Consider the following 17,594-nt stretch of genomic DNA (forward strand, 5'->3'; position numbering starts at 1 on the left):
GATAAAATCTTTTGCATAGAGTCTTGTGATCTTTTCTCTAAGCAGAGCTGAGAAATTGTGTTTAGACCAGGGCTTTGGAGAGAGCTCTGGGTTGTGGCGTGTCCCATACACGGAAGGATGGGCAAGGGTTGAAAGGCAAGCATCTTTGGCCGTTAAATGCTACAATGACCTGTTTCACAGGGCACCAACTTCCCTCCCTGGGATGCTACAGTATAAAAGTCACAAGAAGCTGTAACTGCTGACTGCTATACTTCCTGTCCAAGCCCCCATGGGTATAGACCCCAACCCCAAAAAAAAAAAACAACCAAGGGAGCCACCCCAGGGACGTTCACACCTTTCTGTTTTGTGCTTACTACTGCCAGATCCCAAAATAGACTGAGATGGCAAGGAATGGCCTCACTCAACTTTTAAAAAATAGAATAGAATCATTTGATGGATAAATGCAAAGTGCACATGATTTCTTTTCGAGATTGAAAATGAAAGGAAAAATTGAGGTCACCTGGAGTTTGTATGGCACAGCAAACTAGCAGAACCTTTATACATCGCACTGTTCTAGGATGATGGCGGTGATGATGACCGTGGTGACGGTGCTGTTGACAGCTAGTGGTCCAAAGTAAGGCAATGACCTTGCGCCTGAAGCAGCCACCACAGAAGCCAGGTGCCAGGGATCATGCACTTATCTAGCATGAACAGCTGCCTCCACACTTCTTCTCAGGAAGGCAAAATTTTCACAATAGGTAAAAAAGATCTAACCACAAAAAGATCATCAAGATCAGAAAGCGTTTTCATCTTTCCTAATAACACATACACATGCAACGGGGGAAGATAAAGAAATGAATGAATAAAAACCTGACAACTCGGGTACAGGTATTTTCTGATCTCCGCCGATATTTTTGTGGTAAATTAAAAGAAATCTACTACATTTCATATGTCTGTCACTGGAAATATAGTTTGTCTTAGAAAAGGATGATGCTTCCTGACCCCGTGGGAGGTTGGTGTCTCTGAGTAGGCGTTTCAGGTATCATTTGCATGTCTCCCATCCTCTCCCCTTTCAGCAATGGCACAAACAGGGAGCTGTGTCTTAACGTTCGCAGTTTGAAGCCATAGAATTTCAGCTAAGTACAAGCTGAAAGGCTTATATTTTGGGAAGCAGGTTAACCGGATGATTCTCCCAAATTTCTGTCAAAGAAAACACCTAAGGCTTCTAGGTAAAAACATTCAAAATTAATTTTTTAATGTGATTAAATTATGAGAAGAAAGAGGGGAAAGGTTTTTTAAATCTAGAGAGGTAATTGTGCAGTAAAGCTGACATTAATTTAATAAATGATTATTAACGGTCAAGAGTTAATAATTTGTCATATAGTTTTCTTATCATAAAAAAGTCTATTACAACAGGAAGCACATAAATAGAATGATAATTGGGAGCACTCATGTACCACTTTGTAAAAATATGTATTGCTTCTACTATGCACCGAACAAGAACAGAATGTGTTCCCTGTTAAATATAGTGAACATACAGTTAGTAATAAACATATTTAATTTATCTAAATCATGCCATTAAAGTATTGATAAATGCTTTAATGAAAGCAATCATGTTTTTATGAACATCATTTTTACTTTATGTTCTGGTTGACATGATTACATGTAATTCCCAATCAAAATGTTTAGGGACTGGAGAGATGACTCAGCAGTTTAAAGCACTCTCTGCTCTTCCGGAGGATCTGGGTTCGATTCCCAGCCCGGACCTGGCAGCTCACACCCATCTGTAACTCTAGTCTCAGGGGATCTCACATCTTCTTCTAGCGTCGGTGGGAACCAGGAACACTCATGGTACACAGACATACATCCCGACAAAACACCTTTACACATGGGTTTATTCTTTTAATCTATTTTAAAGTTAAAATATAATTCAACATGTTTCTCTTTACCCCTCAAAAGCACTCAAATTCTTGACCTCTTCTCCTCAGTTTCTACACTATCCGTCTATATAATCTTACTCACATGTATTCGATTTCACAGCTGACCACTTGCTATCGGTCAGCTATAGGTTTCTTCCTGTTTAGAAAACTATTTTCTTCTGCTCTCAGCAGTCCTTAGTTGGCCTATAGGTTTTTGCCTGGGGCTGGGACCCTGCAGAGATTTCCCTCTTCATATCAACAGACCTGTTGTTGTCAACAAAGGTTCGGGTCCCATTTAGGTGGTCATGGAGTTGAGGTATCATGGGTGTAGCCCCAACATTTCTAATGATATCCTCCTCAAAAATACGACAAGTAAGCAGTGGGGGTTGTTTTTTTTTTTTTTAATTTATCTAATAAAAATTTGAAGGAACTACAGAGTTCATCATTTTGGTAACAAAAATAAGGAAGTCACAAAACGTAGAGAAGACAAAATCCAAAGGAAATTCAAGCAAAGAAGAAAAAGAAGAAGAAGAAGAAGAAGAAGAAGAAGAAGAAGAAGAAGAAGAAAACAAAATGAAGAAAAACAGTTGTCATAAATGAGAAAGCAATAGAGAAAAACAAGAAACTTAAAACTGATTCTATCAATGAGAAAAATGAAACAAGTCTTGGCACAAATTGATCCAAAGAAAATCAAAACATGGAGCTGGAGAGATGGCTCAGCAGTTGGGAGCACTGACTGCTCTTCCAGAGGACCTGGGTTCAATTCCCAGTGCCCACATGAAGGCTCACAACTGTCTATAATTCAAGGATCCACACCCTTACACAGACAAATGTGCAGGCAAAGCATCAGTGCACATAAAATACAAGTAACTAAATTATAAGAAAATCAAGACACAATTAGCCCATACTACTATAATGCTAACATTGTGAATAGCTTTACAGCAGTAAATTTGAAAATGTAAATAAATTGATACATTTTACAAAAAATACATCTGCATAAGATGAAAATTTCAAAAACTGAATGATTCTCTAACAACAGGAGAAATGTTAGCAGTGGTTTCAAACCTCAAAACAAAGAAATAGCAGCCTGGATGACTTTATGAAAACTGCATTAAAACATTCAAGGACAAATTATTCCAGTCACACACAAGTTCCTTCAAGAAGGAAAAAAGAAAGATGCCTTAACTAAGAATGTTACATAACCTTAACACCCACATTAAATAAAGGTGGCTCGACAAACACAGAAAAAGAGAAATTTTACCTGGAGAGACTTTTTAAAAAAATAACCAATCATTAGAGGCTGAGGTTTTTTTTCTATTTACATATATGGAGTTTTTAATATGAAAAATGTGTAACATAGGAGGAAGGAAATACAGAAGGTAAGTCACAGCATTTAGACAAATGACCAACCATTTGGAAAAAATAGTTCACAAAGTATTTCACATTTAAGTTGTAGAGGCTGAGTTTTATATAATAAAGTTAACTTTAGTTTTTTTAAAGGTATGATTACTTGAACATTAGAAAACCTAGTGTCATAACATCATCTCATCAGGACATATTAATTAAAGAACATAATCATCTCACTAAAAGCAGAAAATGTATTCAATAAAATTCAACATATACAATTTCTATTCAATGAAGGAATATGAAGGAAGTTCTTTCATCTAATAATAGTGATTGTTAACAGTAAAAACCTATGGCATATCACAGTGAAGAGTAAAACATTAAAATATTTTCCCTTAAAAACAGACATAAAATTTAAAAATGTGTGGATGAGCGTGTTAGTAATAAAACTACATCTTAAAGTTTTACTAACACAGAACTAGAGAAAATAGACAGTGATTGACAGGTAGACAAATGGTCACTTCCTTACACACACAAGGATGGCGATACAGCTCACTTGTAGAATACTGTCCTCCTATGCATGAGTTGAGGCCTTTAGTTTCCAGCACCACCATCGTTCACACAAAGCCAACAACAAAACACACAAATAAAAGCCTGGTAGCATAGTTCAGTGGCAGAGCTCTTCCCAGCATACATGAAGTCCTACAGAAGATGCCCAACAAAACACACATGCTAACACAAACAAGTACACAAAATCAAGATGGGGGGGCATCCACATGGGCACATACATGTACACAAATGTAAAGCACACTTTTCATGTTTGCAGATGAACTGAAGCAATAATTCATTTTGTCAAGTGTTAAACAAAACAAAAAATGATGGATAAGCTAAATAGTGTAACTGCAAAAGAAAATTTAAGATCCTTCTCATGATGTTAAATCCAAGCTTGATATCCTAAAAGTCATATATTTTACCCTGAACATGAGTAACACTAACACATTTGGGGAATAAATACAAGAGGAACTAACTGCTCGTGTTAGCATAAGACTTAGCAAAGAAAAACTGTATGTTAACCTCATTCAACGTCCTCAATAAATCTACCGCAATTATAATGTCAGCACTGAAGGGTCTCCCTTGCAATCTTTAGGTTGTTTTTTTTTTTAAGAGCTGTTTCATTAAAAATCAATTATTTAATAGGCAGAGGAAGGCATAGGCTTTGTCAAATGAACTTACATTGACTGCAGACTTTCTCCCTTTTGTTCTACACATTAAATTTTTCCAAAAAAAAAAAAAAAAATCTAAGTGATCTCACTGCTATGCTGGTGTGCTATACCGAGTTGGAGCATCAGAGTAGTTTCAGATTTCCCATTTGGTTCGTTGAGGTATAGATTTCCCAGTGGCCCTGGCATTGTGGTAAGGTGTCAAGGCTAATGAGGGGGATTCTGGCAGGAATTAACCAGTATGAAACGGAAAAGAAAGGCAGAAAGAGTCCTTTTCCCTTGGTGGTTTCATTTAAAGGATTGCCTGCCTAGGCTCCCAAAAAGGTAAGCTAGGAACCAATGTTCAGGGACTATTGTGGGGTAGGAAAAATGGAATGGAATTTATGCTTCCTTTGAGTGGCATTTAGAGGAGAAAGGAGGAACTTTCCCTGCCCCCTGCCGAGGGCTTTTTTTTTTTTTTTTTTTTTTTTTTTTTTTTTTGCCTGTGGCTAAGGCACATGTTCTGAGTTATCAAAGCTATTTATTCTTAATTTGAAAGTATCAAATATTTCTTAAGAGATGGAATTTCTAATTTCATTGTCTAAGTTTACAAAACATGATCCAGGTTACTGTAGATATTTAAACTTAGTGCACAGCTTATAGCCAGCCACCTGGACTAAATAGGTAGGGTATTTTAGTTCTGAATCCATTAACTGTTTTCCAGCTTTTCAGTGACTTGCCAAAATGTCCTGAAGAGGGAAGGCTTTGTCAATTACACCTTTAAAAAGATAGTCAACGGGAAGTCTCGACAGCTTATTCAAAATTCTGTCAGGTCATAAAAACTGGTTTCTCTGAATTTTAACACCAATGCAAGGAGCTAAAAGAATATCCAAGGGAAGCAGACATGCTATGCAGGTAAGGGAGCTTCCCTTAGTACTCCCCAGCCCACATTCTGGTTAATTCTTCCTTCTTCTTTCTCAGATTTCACATGGCATTCTGCACTCTTCCTCCTCCCAAGTGTTACCTTGAGAATAATTTCAATCAGAACCTGTTGGAAAGACCCCAGAGAAGGCCAAGTTCTGAAACACAGGAGACGACGGGGCTGGAGCTCCCGCTAGAGACCATCCTATTGACAGTAGAGGGGTCCTCAGTCCGTGAACCAGAACTGGTTGGATGCTGGCCCATCTCCTAGTCTGAGTTGCTGTCTTTGGAGAGCCCTTACAAACATGGAGGTTAGAAAGAACAGGGATTGCCTTACAAGCTACAAGACACCTCAGCTGTGCTCACTGGCACCCCCAGAAGCCAAATCGGATGGACCATGCTTATTCGATCAGCTCTCTTGCCAGCAGCCAGCACTGTCATTGGTCACCACACAATGGATCTTGACACTAGGTGGGGCACAGAACAGTCACTTGTTCATTGTCCAACCCTTCTTTGGATCACAGCCAGACAAGTATTTCACAATAACCTGATTTCCAAACTAAAGTGGAGACACCATTTTGCTTTTACATTTGCTTACTTTCAAAAAGCAAAATAAATGCAAGGAATTAACATGTTTCTGAATAACTGAAGTTTTATTTGGCCACATTTTCTTCTTTGCTTAGAAAAGAAAGATACAAAAATGAGAAACCCACTTTTTCATGTATCCATGTACATTGAAAATAGCACAGGAAAAAAAAAACCTTTTTACTTCTTAAAAATATTTCCATTAAATGGTGTTATTAGAGATGGAAGTATCCAATTTTGATTTTGATGACAATGAAGACTTTTTATCATTTGGAAGAGCTTAATATGAAGATCCAACTGCTTAGGTCTTGAACAGTTTTTAAAAAAATACCTCACACAATTTTTAAACATGGCTTCCTTTTCCAAGTCTGTGTAGTCAAAGTTATGAAAGAGTACACAATAATCTCCAAAAATACGCCTTTTCCCCTGTGAGTTGTTATTCCAGACAAATAAAATGGTAATGGCTAGACTTGCTAAGACAAACTTAAACTGTTAGCTGAATATGCTTTGTTAGTAACATGTGAAAAGCACAGTACAGGAATCACAATGGCCTTTTTATAATGCTCTACCGCGCACCCACCATTTTCATTCTTAATCCTCAGAACGCGGTAGATCAATCACATCTGTGACTTAGTTGTCACTTGCTGGGTGTCACACTGAGATCGCAACTGTTTCTGCATACCAAATCCTGTGACTAAATCCTCCACTTTGGAGCATTTTGGTGACATGACAGTAAAGTTAGCTAAGCTTCTCAAAGCTTCCTGAAGGCTTCATTCAGGATCCACTTCCCCTGGGAATTGGTTCAATAGTCCTGAGGTCACAAACAATAAATGTTCCTGTTCGGTCTCTTAGATTATGGATCCCCAGACCCGCCACCTATCTGTCAGGTTAGAAATGTTCCCTGTTTTCTTTCTGGTTTGATTTCACCCTACATTTGAAGGTTTCCTAGTATTTGATTTCTCGGTAAGTGCAGGGCAAAACATAAACAGCAGGTGATATATATTTTAATGTTCATAACTCTTTGAAAATAATTTTAAATCTTATGTAGTTCTACAAGCCTAAGAAAAATGAAGCCCAGAAAATGAAGAAATATTTCGATGGCCAAAACAAACTCATTCAGCCAATAAGTTACCTAGTCAAGTAGCCACATTCTTGGTCCCCTTTCCTCACTTTAACTGCCCAAGTTATCTGTAACTGGGGTTGTGATTTCACAACTGTGTTCATCATGACTACTTTCACACCACACCAGAAGCAACATTGTCAGGAACACGTCTTTGTTTGATGCAAGACAAAAATGGATGACCCTGAGCCAGTAATATTGACTTTCACCTTCGAAGTTAAGAATTCTGAGCATGAGTCATCAGAGGTGTGACCACCTACCTCTAGGTGAAAGACGTGAAGGGAGTGGAATAAGGAATACCACATACTACCTAACTCAGAGAATGTGGGCGTCCATAAACATGAAATTGGCTTCCCCATGAAGAGCAATTCCTTTCTTTCATGGTGATGGAGAACAGTGGGAGTAGACACTGAAGCCATATGAGAAATGCACACTGACTTGTGAGGTAAAGGAAATCGGTAGGAACAGCACTGCTGTAAGAATCAGAGGTGTGCACAATTTTCCTAAGATACTATTAACAAGATTTCATTTCTCTTCCACTCAATGGCAGTACACGGACGCCATACAGAATAGTCTGGTTTTGGATCAAGTCATGTACTAAGTCTACAACTTTGAACAATTCTAAAACCTCAATTTGTTCATCTAAAAATGGCCATAGTGATGCCAACTTAGGACTCCCGTGTGGGCTGAACTTAACAAATACAAGGTTTTGAAACGATAAGTGTTCAGTAGTATGTCTTCATTAAAGCAAAGAGAAGTATGTGCTAACTAACTTCTCAGTGTCCTTGCAACTTGCAGGAGCCTGGGAGTCTATATCTGTTTGATACTAGGTTATGTACATTTGCTTAAGTGGATTTTTTTTCAAAAGCTATGTTGTTGCTCAAGGAGAGATTGTATGACTTTTTTTTATAACCCCAATTGGGGAATTAATTTTAATTTTCAGCCTAATTTTCAAAATCTAGTTTAGGTATATAACAATAAAAACAGTAAGTTAAGATGAGAAAAGAATACCAAAATAAAATGTCAAATTTCTTTTTTTATTTTTTGTTTTTAATTTTATTTATACATTTATTTATTACAATTTATTCACTTTGTATCCCCACTGTAGCCCCCCATCTCCTCCCAGTTCCACCCTCCCTCCCACTTCTCTCCCTATGCCCTTATCAAGTATATTTTCTAATCTTCTTTCTAATAAATATATAACTGTGTAGTGACAGTATAAATCTTTCAAAATAGTCTTAAGCAGGGATAATTACCTCCTAAGTCTCTATTAAATCATTTCCACCTCCCTTTCAGACTTGCTGGTCACCAACTATTAGCAATGTTCTTCGCAGTACATCCTAGTGTTATGCATAGGTGTACTTGTGTATAAAACCTTTACTATCTGCAGTGTGTTTGTATTATATTTTAATTCAGTGTCAGTGTTGATCATTAATCTATTAAACAGATGTCATAACCATCAAAGAGTCACTATCCATGGCTTTTAAAAGACAAAGTACAGAATTCCTTTCTCCTTGAAGGTTTTTTGCAACAGAGTAAGTGGTTTGTGCTATAGAAAGTTCACTCAACTTGTTAAAACTAAATTAATAAACACTTGGGCCCACATTATCACTGACTACTAGTAATCTTGTATTAATTAAAGTAATCTACTGTAACTGTACATTCTCTGCAACGTATTGTAAACACGCTTAGCTGAGGACTCACTAAGTTCTCCTTCCCCTTTGGAGACATTGTAAAAATCAATTTAGCCTTTCGATTCTCTACCTATATTTTTCAAGGTTAGACTGTGCAGGAATAGTTTGTTGTGGTCCATGGTGACCTTTTTCTTTCTTACACCGGCTTATTTTGATAGTCAGCATTTCCATCCATCACACAGAAAGTCTGACCATTTCCCCTCTTGAACAGCTTGATCATGCAGTTGATCCTAGTTCCCTCTACAAGGGATAGAACCATGCACGTTCTTTTGGTATGTAGGGTTTGCACACAGCTCTGTACCATAATGTGTGTTCCCGCTTTCTGTCCTGTGCCAATGTATTTTTAAGTCCTTGATACCAAACTTAACAGGCTCCTGGTGTTCTTAAATCCCACAGGCTATTCAGCCTTGAACCTCGCCCTCCCATTTTGTTGAGGAGTCTCTTCTTGTTGGTGTCCTTCTTCTGTGCCCCTGTCAGTCATCACCACTTCATCAGTTGTCCTGGTTGTTTAATACTGGGCCTCCGATCAATGTGACACGTCTCCCATCTCAGTTTTAGGGTACCCCATCTTGATTTTCTCTGAAATCAACTAAGCACCATGCCGAACATTCTTCCCACAAGCAGACTATTTACAAAATGTCCTTAAATCAAGAGTCCTATGACATATTCTGTGGGTTCTTTAAATTACACTAAGCTCTTGTTTTCTAATAGGGCAAAGAATGTGGAGAGGTTCCCTGATTAGTTAAGTTCTTCATGTCCACTTCCGAGTTAAGGGCACCCACATCAGGCAGCTCACCACCGCCTGTAACTCTGGCTTCAGGGGAGTTGATGACTTCTCTGGCCTCTGTAGGCTCAAGAATGCATGCTTGTATGTGTGTGTGTGCATGTGAAGGGCGGTAATACACATTAATAGAAATAAATATTTTTTTAAAAGAAATGTCTTCCTTCTCTAGTCTTCTGTGTGGAGGTCAGAGTTTGTGTCTCTGTTGGGGGGGGGGGGCAGGATCCCTTCCTCTTGCAAGCCACTCATTTTTCTATTTTATCTTAGTGGAAAAGATGAGAAAGATGATAGAGACGGCATCTGGGATGATGAAAATTTTGAATGCTCAGAACTCTGGGCCACAGGCACAAAACAGAACAGAAACACATTCATGCTTTCAAATTGTGTTTAATTATGATGCTACGTATGTGAACATCCGGGGCGTCGCGGGTTGTTCTTATTTAGCTTCTAAATGCTCCAGTGACATTCAGAACAGTGCTATCTTTAAGTCATTAAATAGCCTATCTACTATCTGCATCTGAATAATGCTGACAGCCTCTTTCTGTCAGCATTAATATCTGCCTGTAGTTATTAAGAATAAAGGTTAGCCCTTCTGTCTTTCCCCATATCAACTAAAAATTCCAGTTGACTCATTATGATAAGGAAATTTCACATTAGTTAAAGCTGGTGCTGACCCCAAAAGTTCAACTGTATTATGGAAATTATACTTTAAAACAGCTCTGGTTATCATGGCCTTAAACCCTTACATTAGAAACCGTCTGGAGTATTCTTTGCTTCATGCCAATGTATTCCAAGGTTCTTTCTACACACACATCTCTTCACACCACTCTCATAAGTGGTCTGAGTCATGTACCACAGTCCGAGCCAGAGGCTCTATGCTTACTTTTTTCTTTTGCAATTTGGTTCACTTTAAAACATTTCAGAGGTAGGTCCATTCTAGCATGTTGATTTATCCATCTGGACTCTTTCCCAAGTTGTAGCATCATTCTAAAGCAGCAACTGTTCGGTATTTTTATATGCTGAGCTTCTGTTATTCTACACTCTAGTTAGGCTTTCATTATATTTATTAATTACTTATGGATATATACACAGATTGTTGATATTTTTACTATAGAAAACCTAATATGGTGCTTTGTGCCAAGAACAGTGGAACTCATAACAGAATGTCTGTCATATGGTTTATACGAGACCTGTTATGTTTCTCAGATCCTCACTTAAAATCCCGCTGTTATAAAAATTGTTTGTTTTGACATTTGCATTAATATATTTTACAACATCACTTCAATTGTCACTTTTTGTCATAGTACATATAAGGAAAAAAATCAGTTTCTAAAATCATTTCATATCATTTCTTGCCTGTCTAGAGTGATGAATAGAGAGCTCTTTTATCGTGTATTAATTTTTTTTTAAATTGACAGATAAAAATGTATGCATTTGTTATGTTCAATGTAACTAGAATACGTTGTTAGGAAATGAAAACTTCCCTTTTTTGCAGAGCACATCCTTCCCTCAGCACCTGCAGGAACCTTGCCAATGCTTTAGAGGGGGATTCTCCTTTGGGGAAATTTTCTGGTGCTGAATTTAGGATTGGATTAGCTTCTTCTTGAGGCAAGAACTTTCTTAAGATGCTTAATGCTAGCCAAATAGCAAGGCCCTTTGATTGCCCTGAACACTGAGTCGCACTTAAGAAAATGCCAAGCTTGTCTGTCCCTCTTGGGAGCAGCCCCTTCCAAGCCCTGCACACCACATCTGGACAAGCACTGAAAGCTTGCTGGGAGCCCAGTGGGACCATGTCTGCACCAATGCCTGGGATGAAGAAACCCAAAAGCCTGGAAAACATGCTCTCCTCTGTATGCTCCTGGAGCTCATAAGAACACCTGGAACAAGTCTTTCTCTTCAAAGACAGCTAAATCTCATTATTCTCACATTAAACCACCATTCGGAATGGTGTTACCTGTTGCTGTTGCTTTTGCTGTTGTTTTTCTTCATGACAGACTAAACAGTAGTAGAAAAGATCTGTTGAAGACTGCGATATGATTGATTGCTTCCTGCTGTTGAAATAAAGATCATTACCTGAACATCAGAGAACCCTCCATGTGGGAAAATCTCATCAAAATATGGGCCACCGAGTCACAACCATAGTCATTAAAGAACAGAAAGGTGTTCCTTCAGTGAACTTGCTGCTGAGGTCACAGAGAAAGATGAACAAATAGCTTGGCTCTCACAGTTATTTCCTTCCCATTACAGCCCATTAGAAATCTAACACTCCTTTCTTCTCTCTCCAATTCAATAATCATTTTCCTCTTCACCAATTAACTCAAAAGAAACCTATTGAACATATAACATGTGCCATTTCTATGATACTACCCTTTCACTCCTAATAGCCACAGAGGGTTGCTTTGGCTTCGTTTCGTTTTTTTCCACGAGCCAGATACTGATTATATACATTAGTTCATTTAATTGCAATCAATTTCCCAAGGCAACTATGTTCAGGTGAGCAACTGAGGCATAGAAAGAAGCCTACTGGCTAAAATAAAAAATAAAATAAAATAAGTGCTAGAACTGTGCTGTGATGTGCATCTTTCAATCCCAGTGCACATGTGTGTCCTTTTTTTTTAATTGCCAGCCTCTCTCTTTTCTTTCTTTTTTAAGATTTATTTGTTTATTATGTATACAATCGTGTGCTAGAACACCAGAAGAGGGCGGCAGATCTCATAATAGATGGTTGGGAGCCGGGAATTGAACTCAGGACCTCTGGAAGAGCAGCCAGTGCTCTTAACCTCCGAGCCATCTCTCCAGCCCCACACGTGTGTTCTTGATCTCTGTATCATCTAAAGAAAAAAAAAGCAAGGTCTGACTTTCAATGTTCCAGGGAAGACAAACAGGGAATAAACACATGAGCAACCTGTAATGTCAAAAGCTGGCCAGAGCTACAGAAAAGGAATAGGGTGTCGGCATGATGAAGGGCAAGACACCCTGCAAAGGCTCTGCTCATAAGGACTCAGAATGATAGTCATGACCTTTGGTGACTCTTGTCACACCCAGGAGAAAAATCGAAGAAAGTAAGCTGGCTAAAAACACCTTTGAGGGAACTAAGGTGGAGAACCGGGAGGCGCTAACCAAGAGCAGCCCAGCACTTAGGTCTCACTACGCAGCCTCCCTGTTGATGGTGATGCTTCCTCCTGACACACTAGGAATGATGGCCGACCCAGGTGGCTGTTCTCAGACCTCCTGAAGAAGAGAATCCAACCTGGGTGAGATCCCTCCACCTCCCAGAAATGTCAGCTGTCTTCAACTGAGAAGTCTACAGCAGAGGCAAAGCCTTAAAATTTACCATATCTTAGTTGATGGAAAAGAAAATATCCTCTTGGCCATATAAGCTTCTAGAAACAATTGGAGATAAGCTCTACAGTCAGTGCAACAATCGAACAAAACATCTCTGTAAAATGTGCCTGTTACTGAACTTAGAAAAACACTGAAACATAGTTCTCTCTATCTTAGAGAGACCGAAATGGAGAATGGCGTTCCTGAGGAGCAACATTCCCCTCCATGTTGATTTAAGGAAGAAATGAGACTTTATCATCTCGCTTGACAGTTACAGATGCTTTTCCCCCATTCAGTATTACAGAAATCACAAAGAGGAAAAAAAAAAGTGTCTCTTCTCCTTTTAAAGAGTTTTCTGTCTGAAGATATGGGGAAAGGTTGCATCTACGATTGTCATTACTTATCTCGTGCATAATTTTATGTCCTCAGACTCTATATGAGGTACACTCCATAAATAAGATTACTCCCAAAGGCAGAGGGACATATTAGTTCCTAATTCTGCATTTCCTAGTCTCTGGCTTGTGACTGGCAAGAATCTAGAGGGATGTGGAAAAGCACAGGGTTTTCATGTTACTGATTTGTGCATCACATACACGGACAGGTGAGTAAGATAATTTTCAGACCCAATAAATTAAATATATTTCTAGTTCCCTGTCAAGAACCATTAAAAAGTTTTTGTTGTTGTTGTTGTTGTTGTTGTTCTTCTTCTTCTTCCTTATTGTTTGGCTTGGCTTGTTTGTTTGGTTTTGGTGTTTTGTTTTGTTTTGAGACAGGGTCTCTCTTCAAAACACTGGCTGTCCTGGAACTCACTATGTAGTCTCAAACCCACAGATCCACCTGCCTCTGCCTCCTGAGTGCTGGAGTTAATAGTGTGCATCACTGTGTCAGGGGGCTCCTTAGAAGGTTCTTAACAACATATCGCTGCAAAACAGTCTACATTCATCGTCCTAATGCATCACTTCATACGGAATTTGATACCGTGCCTGACTTATGATGCGGTCATATTAAAATGCTTAGATAACCACACATACAAGTTAGTTACTTACCTTCAGATTAAGATTAAAGAGTATCCAATAATAAAATGCTACGTTAAATCTCACCTTTCATATTTAGAAGATTTCCCTTAAGATTATTCTGGGTAGCTAAACTATAAACATGAAAGGTTTATGTAACATTAAAGAGACCTAAAAAGGAGACATCCAAACTTCAGCACTTTCAAAGGATGTTTAGTACGTTATGCACCATGCCATCTTTTTGCATCCCCAAATATAAAAAAAAAAAAAAAAACATCTAAAATATAGCATTCTTCACAAAGATCTTCTGGCTCTCATTTTTTCACAGCTTGTAAATGTAATTGACTTGATTCTTAATCGATCTCTTGTTATAATTCATCATTTTATTAATATAGTTAATTAACAACTGAAACTAGAAGTAAAATAACAAGAAAGGCTTCTTGAAATATAGTAGGTAGGGATCTCTAATTCTCTGGATGAAGAGAATGCCCTCATATGTACTGCAGTATATCATCACATTTTAATAGGATGGAAATCAAAATAGTACATATATGTCAAGTGTCTGGATACGTGACATCATGTTTCCTATATTTTGCTCCATAGTTTACTCTGTTCTGTGTGCTCTACTGCAGGAAAGGGAAAAGGCTACATTGTAATATCTGAAGTTTATGCCAACTTCAAAGTCAATCATTTCCCCCAAACAATAATTTTTTATTTTTATTTAAAATACAGTTTTAGGTTGTAACACCTCATCGTAATAAAACATTTACCTGTGTGTGTTTTTTTTGGAGAAGTCCCCACAAACTATTCTCAGACCTTAAAAAAAAATAATCTAATTTGAATCACCAGTCTAAATAGGTCATTTAACTTAGAAGAATTAAAATTAGCAGCATAGGGTCAAGTCTTTTCCCGAAACATTTACATCCTGTTTGTCCTGTTCTCTCCAAAGTCAAACCAGGGGAAAGTGTCATAAAGAAGCATAACCTGCGAGTCTGCTGGGATGTAAGTCACAGTTATGCTGTTCCTGAAACACCAATAAAATCAGTAAGAGTGAAAAGACGCAGTGCACGGAATTTATTCAAGTTTTACGTTCAGGAGGGTGACAGTATGCACATTCCTGCTTTTCACACGCATACTTTCACAATAAGTCACAATCAGCAAGACAGATGTGAAACAAACACTCTAACACACGTTGAGTGCACATACACTTTACTCCTTTTTACATGAAGCTGACAAGATCAAGACCCTTTCCAGATACACAGATTGTGCCTGGGATCCCAGCACTAGAAGGAGTTTGAGGCCAGCCTTGGCCACACAGAGGAACCCAGTCCCACAAAATAACATGAGTCTTTGCATGGCCCAGCGTCTTTAAGTGTTTACTCATCTTACATATTCTGATAAATTCGAGATTAAATCCCGCCTCTCCTGGAAGCCTTCAAAAGATAGACTAAACAATACCTTAAAACTAAGACACCTAAATAATGATAATAACAAAACACAAGTGAAGGCGTTTAGCTGCCAGAGACATTGAAGAGTCCCCCTACCCTCCAATCCAAAGGACATCATCAATGTGTCAGGAAGCCAAGGACCCTTGGGTGGACTTTAGAAGAGGAGGCGGGCAGTCGAGGTGAAAGAAAGGATGGCAAAGTGCAGTGAGGTCTGGTTTTGTTTCAGGACTCTTCAGAGCCACCGGAAAATGCACTCCTCATTCTTTCTTGGAAAGTAACTTTGATGCTGGCGGCAGCCTGGGGGTGGTGGGAGGGTGGGGGTGGGGGGACGGGACGCTCCTTTCATATCACTCACCAGTGCTAATGAAACCGGCTTTCTCTTTACCCACTTTCCAACACCACTTCCCCAAAATGAGACCTTGAGAAATCCCGATCCCCTCAAGACCCCTCTGTAGAGATGAAATGGAAGGACCTTGGCTGACAGGAGACTGTGGAGGTGTGGCATTGGGGAACTGCTGAGGAATACTCACTCTAAGGTACATTTTCTTTTTCTTTTACAAAAACTGGGGGAGGGGGGCAATGTCTAAGCAAAAATAGGAATTTACTCATCACCAGATGGATGATAAAATATTTATGGTTGCCCAAAACAAATTTACACGCCCTCTTCACTCACACACACACACACACACACACACACACACACACACACACACACACACACACACACACACACCCCGAAGCAAAGACAGAAATAATCCCAGGGAAGGGCAGAACAGGTTGGCTTGCTCCGTCTACAGCGTCTCTAAATCCGCGTTTCACGCGCTTGTACCAGCCTCCTTACTCCCTCAGCGCGCGGACGCACACACACACACACACACACACACACACACACACACACACACACACACACACACACACACGGCTCTGCCTCTAAGCGGCCACTTCTCCGCTCCCCCACCTCCCATCTTTAGTTCTGAGCGGACTCTGCTCAGCCTCCAGGGGGTCCCCCTGGGTGGCATTCCTAGCATCCAGGAGGTTCCAAAAAAGCCTGCGGACCTGCTGCAAGCGCCAAGGTTGAGGAAGCCCCGGGGTTCCTCCTTCCAGCCTCAGGCACGAGAAAGGCTTAACTTGTCCGGGACCGGCAGAGCTCAGGAAGCGGTCCCTCCCACTCCAGCCCCTCCCAAGCTCCGACACCCAGGGGTCCCCAGCCTCTGCGGAGGTGAGCGCGCACTCACCGGAGGTGAGCTGCATCCAAGCACAGATCTTGTACACGGTGGCCGTGTTGCAGAAGAAGAAGAGGGTAAAGCAAACGATGCAGGCGATGATGAGCATCATGGAGAGGCCGATGAAGAAGGAGGCGGCTTTGAAGGCGCCCGAGGGCAGCGTGGAGAAGTCCGTGAAGCTGCCCCTGCAAGTCAGCTCCCGGGAGAAGCCGTTGCCGATGCAGTAGTGGAAGAGCCCGAAATAGCCGGCTTGAGGGGTGTCCACGCCGTCCCCGATCCAGTAGGGCTGGATGAAGCACACCACGTTGACGATGGCAAAGCAGATGGTGAAGATGGCCCACAGCACGCCGATGGCCCGCGAGTTCCGCACATAGTTGGTGTGGTACAGCTTGGCAGCCTCCTGAGCCGGGAGCATCGCGGCAGCGGCGGCGGCGGCTCCGGGCATTCTCCCCCTCCTCCTCCTCCGCCGCCCGGTCCTCCGCCTCCCCCCGCCTCTCGGCGCGCAGGAGACACACTCGCCGAGCCGCGCGGGTTGCAATTCCCCTGCCTCCGCCTCAGCCCAGCAGCAGCGCCAGTTCTAGAGTCTGCATCCTCGCTCCCGGAAGGAGGGCGGGGAAGCGCGGAGCACCCCTCCGGCTAGGCAGGCACAGCCTCCCGCCCCCCTCTTTCCTCCCTCCTGGCCCCAGCTCCAGCCCTGCTCAGCACCCTCCACCCCTCTGCCCGCTGCTGCAGCAGCTGCTGCTGAAGCCGGCGAGCCCTCACGCCCCCCGCCCCCAGCCCCCACTCCCCTTCCTGCCTCTGACCCCCTTTCCTGAGGGCGATGCTGTTGTCCCGGGAGGCAGAGGACCGCGGCTACCCCCCCCCCCCCAAGATGCTTCTTAAGTGTCAGACACGAACCAGGGAAGAGCCGGAGAAGCGGCCGAGGAGTTGGGGGAATCTAAGAGCATGCCCGCGGGAATCCTAGAGGCACTCCCTGGGTCCTGGAGGGTATGCTGCGGGCCGAGAGGCCGATTCCGAGAGCTTTTCATCACCGCACAGGAACGT

At 41.0% G+C, this 17,594-nt stretch overlaps 1 protein-coding gene across 3 annotated transcripts in view; it reads right to left on the reverse strand.

Annotated features, from left to right (window-relative positions):
* The window catches only part of Lhfpl3 (LHFPL tetraspan subfamily member 3), a 453,371-nt gene extending 436,062 nt beyond the window's left edge, over positions 1-17,309 (reverse strand). For 2 of the 3 annotated variants that reach the window (XM_055612636.1, XM_055612634.1), the window contains exon 1: positions 16,563-17,309. In XM_055612636.1, the coding sequence (XP_055468611.1) occupies positions 16,563-16,995 (433 nt within the window). In that variant the 5' untranslated portion in view covers positions 16,996-17,309. The remainder of the gene's footprint in view (positions 1-16,562) is intronic. The other variant, XM_055612633.1, reaches the window with a different exon arrangement.
* Between the last annotated feature and the right edge of the window lie 285 nt (positions 17,310-17,594).

This window comes from Psammomys obesus, unplaced genomic scaffold, assembly GCF_907164565.1.
Source record: "Psammomys obesus unplaced genomic scaffold, mPsaObe1.curated_primary_1811, whole genome shotgun sequence".
Lineage (NCBI taxonomy): Eukaryota > Metazoa > Chordata > Mammalia > Rodentia > Muridae > Psammomys > Psammomys obesus.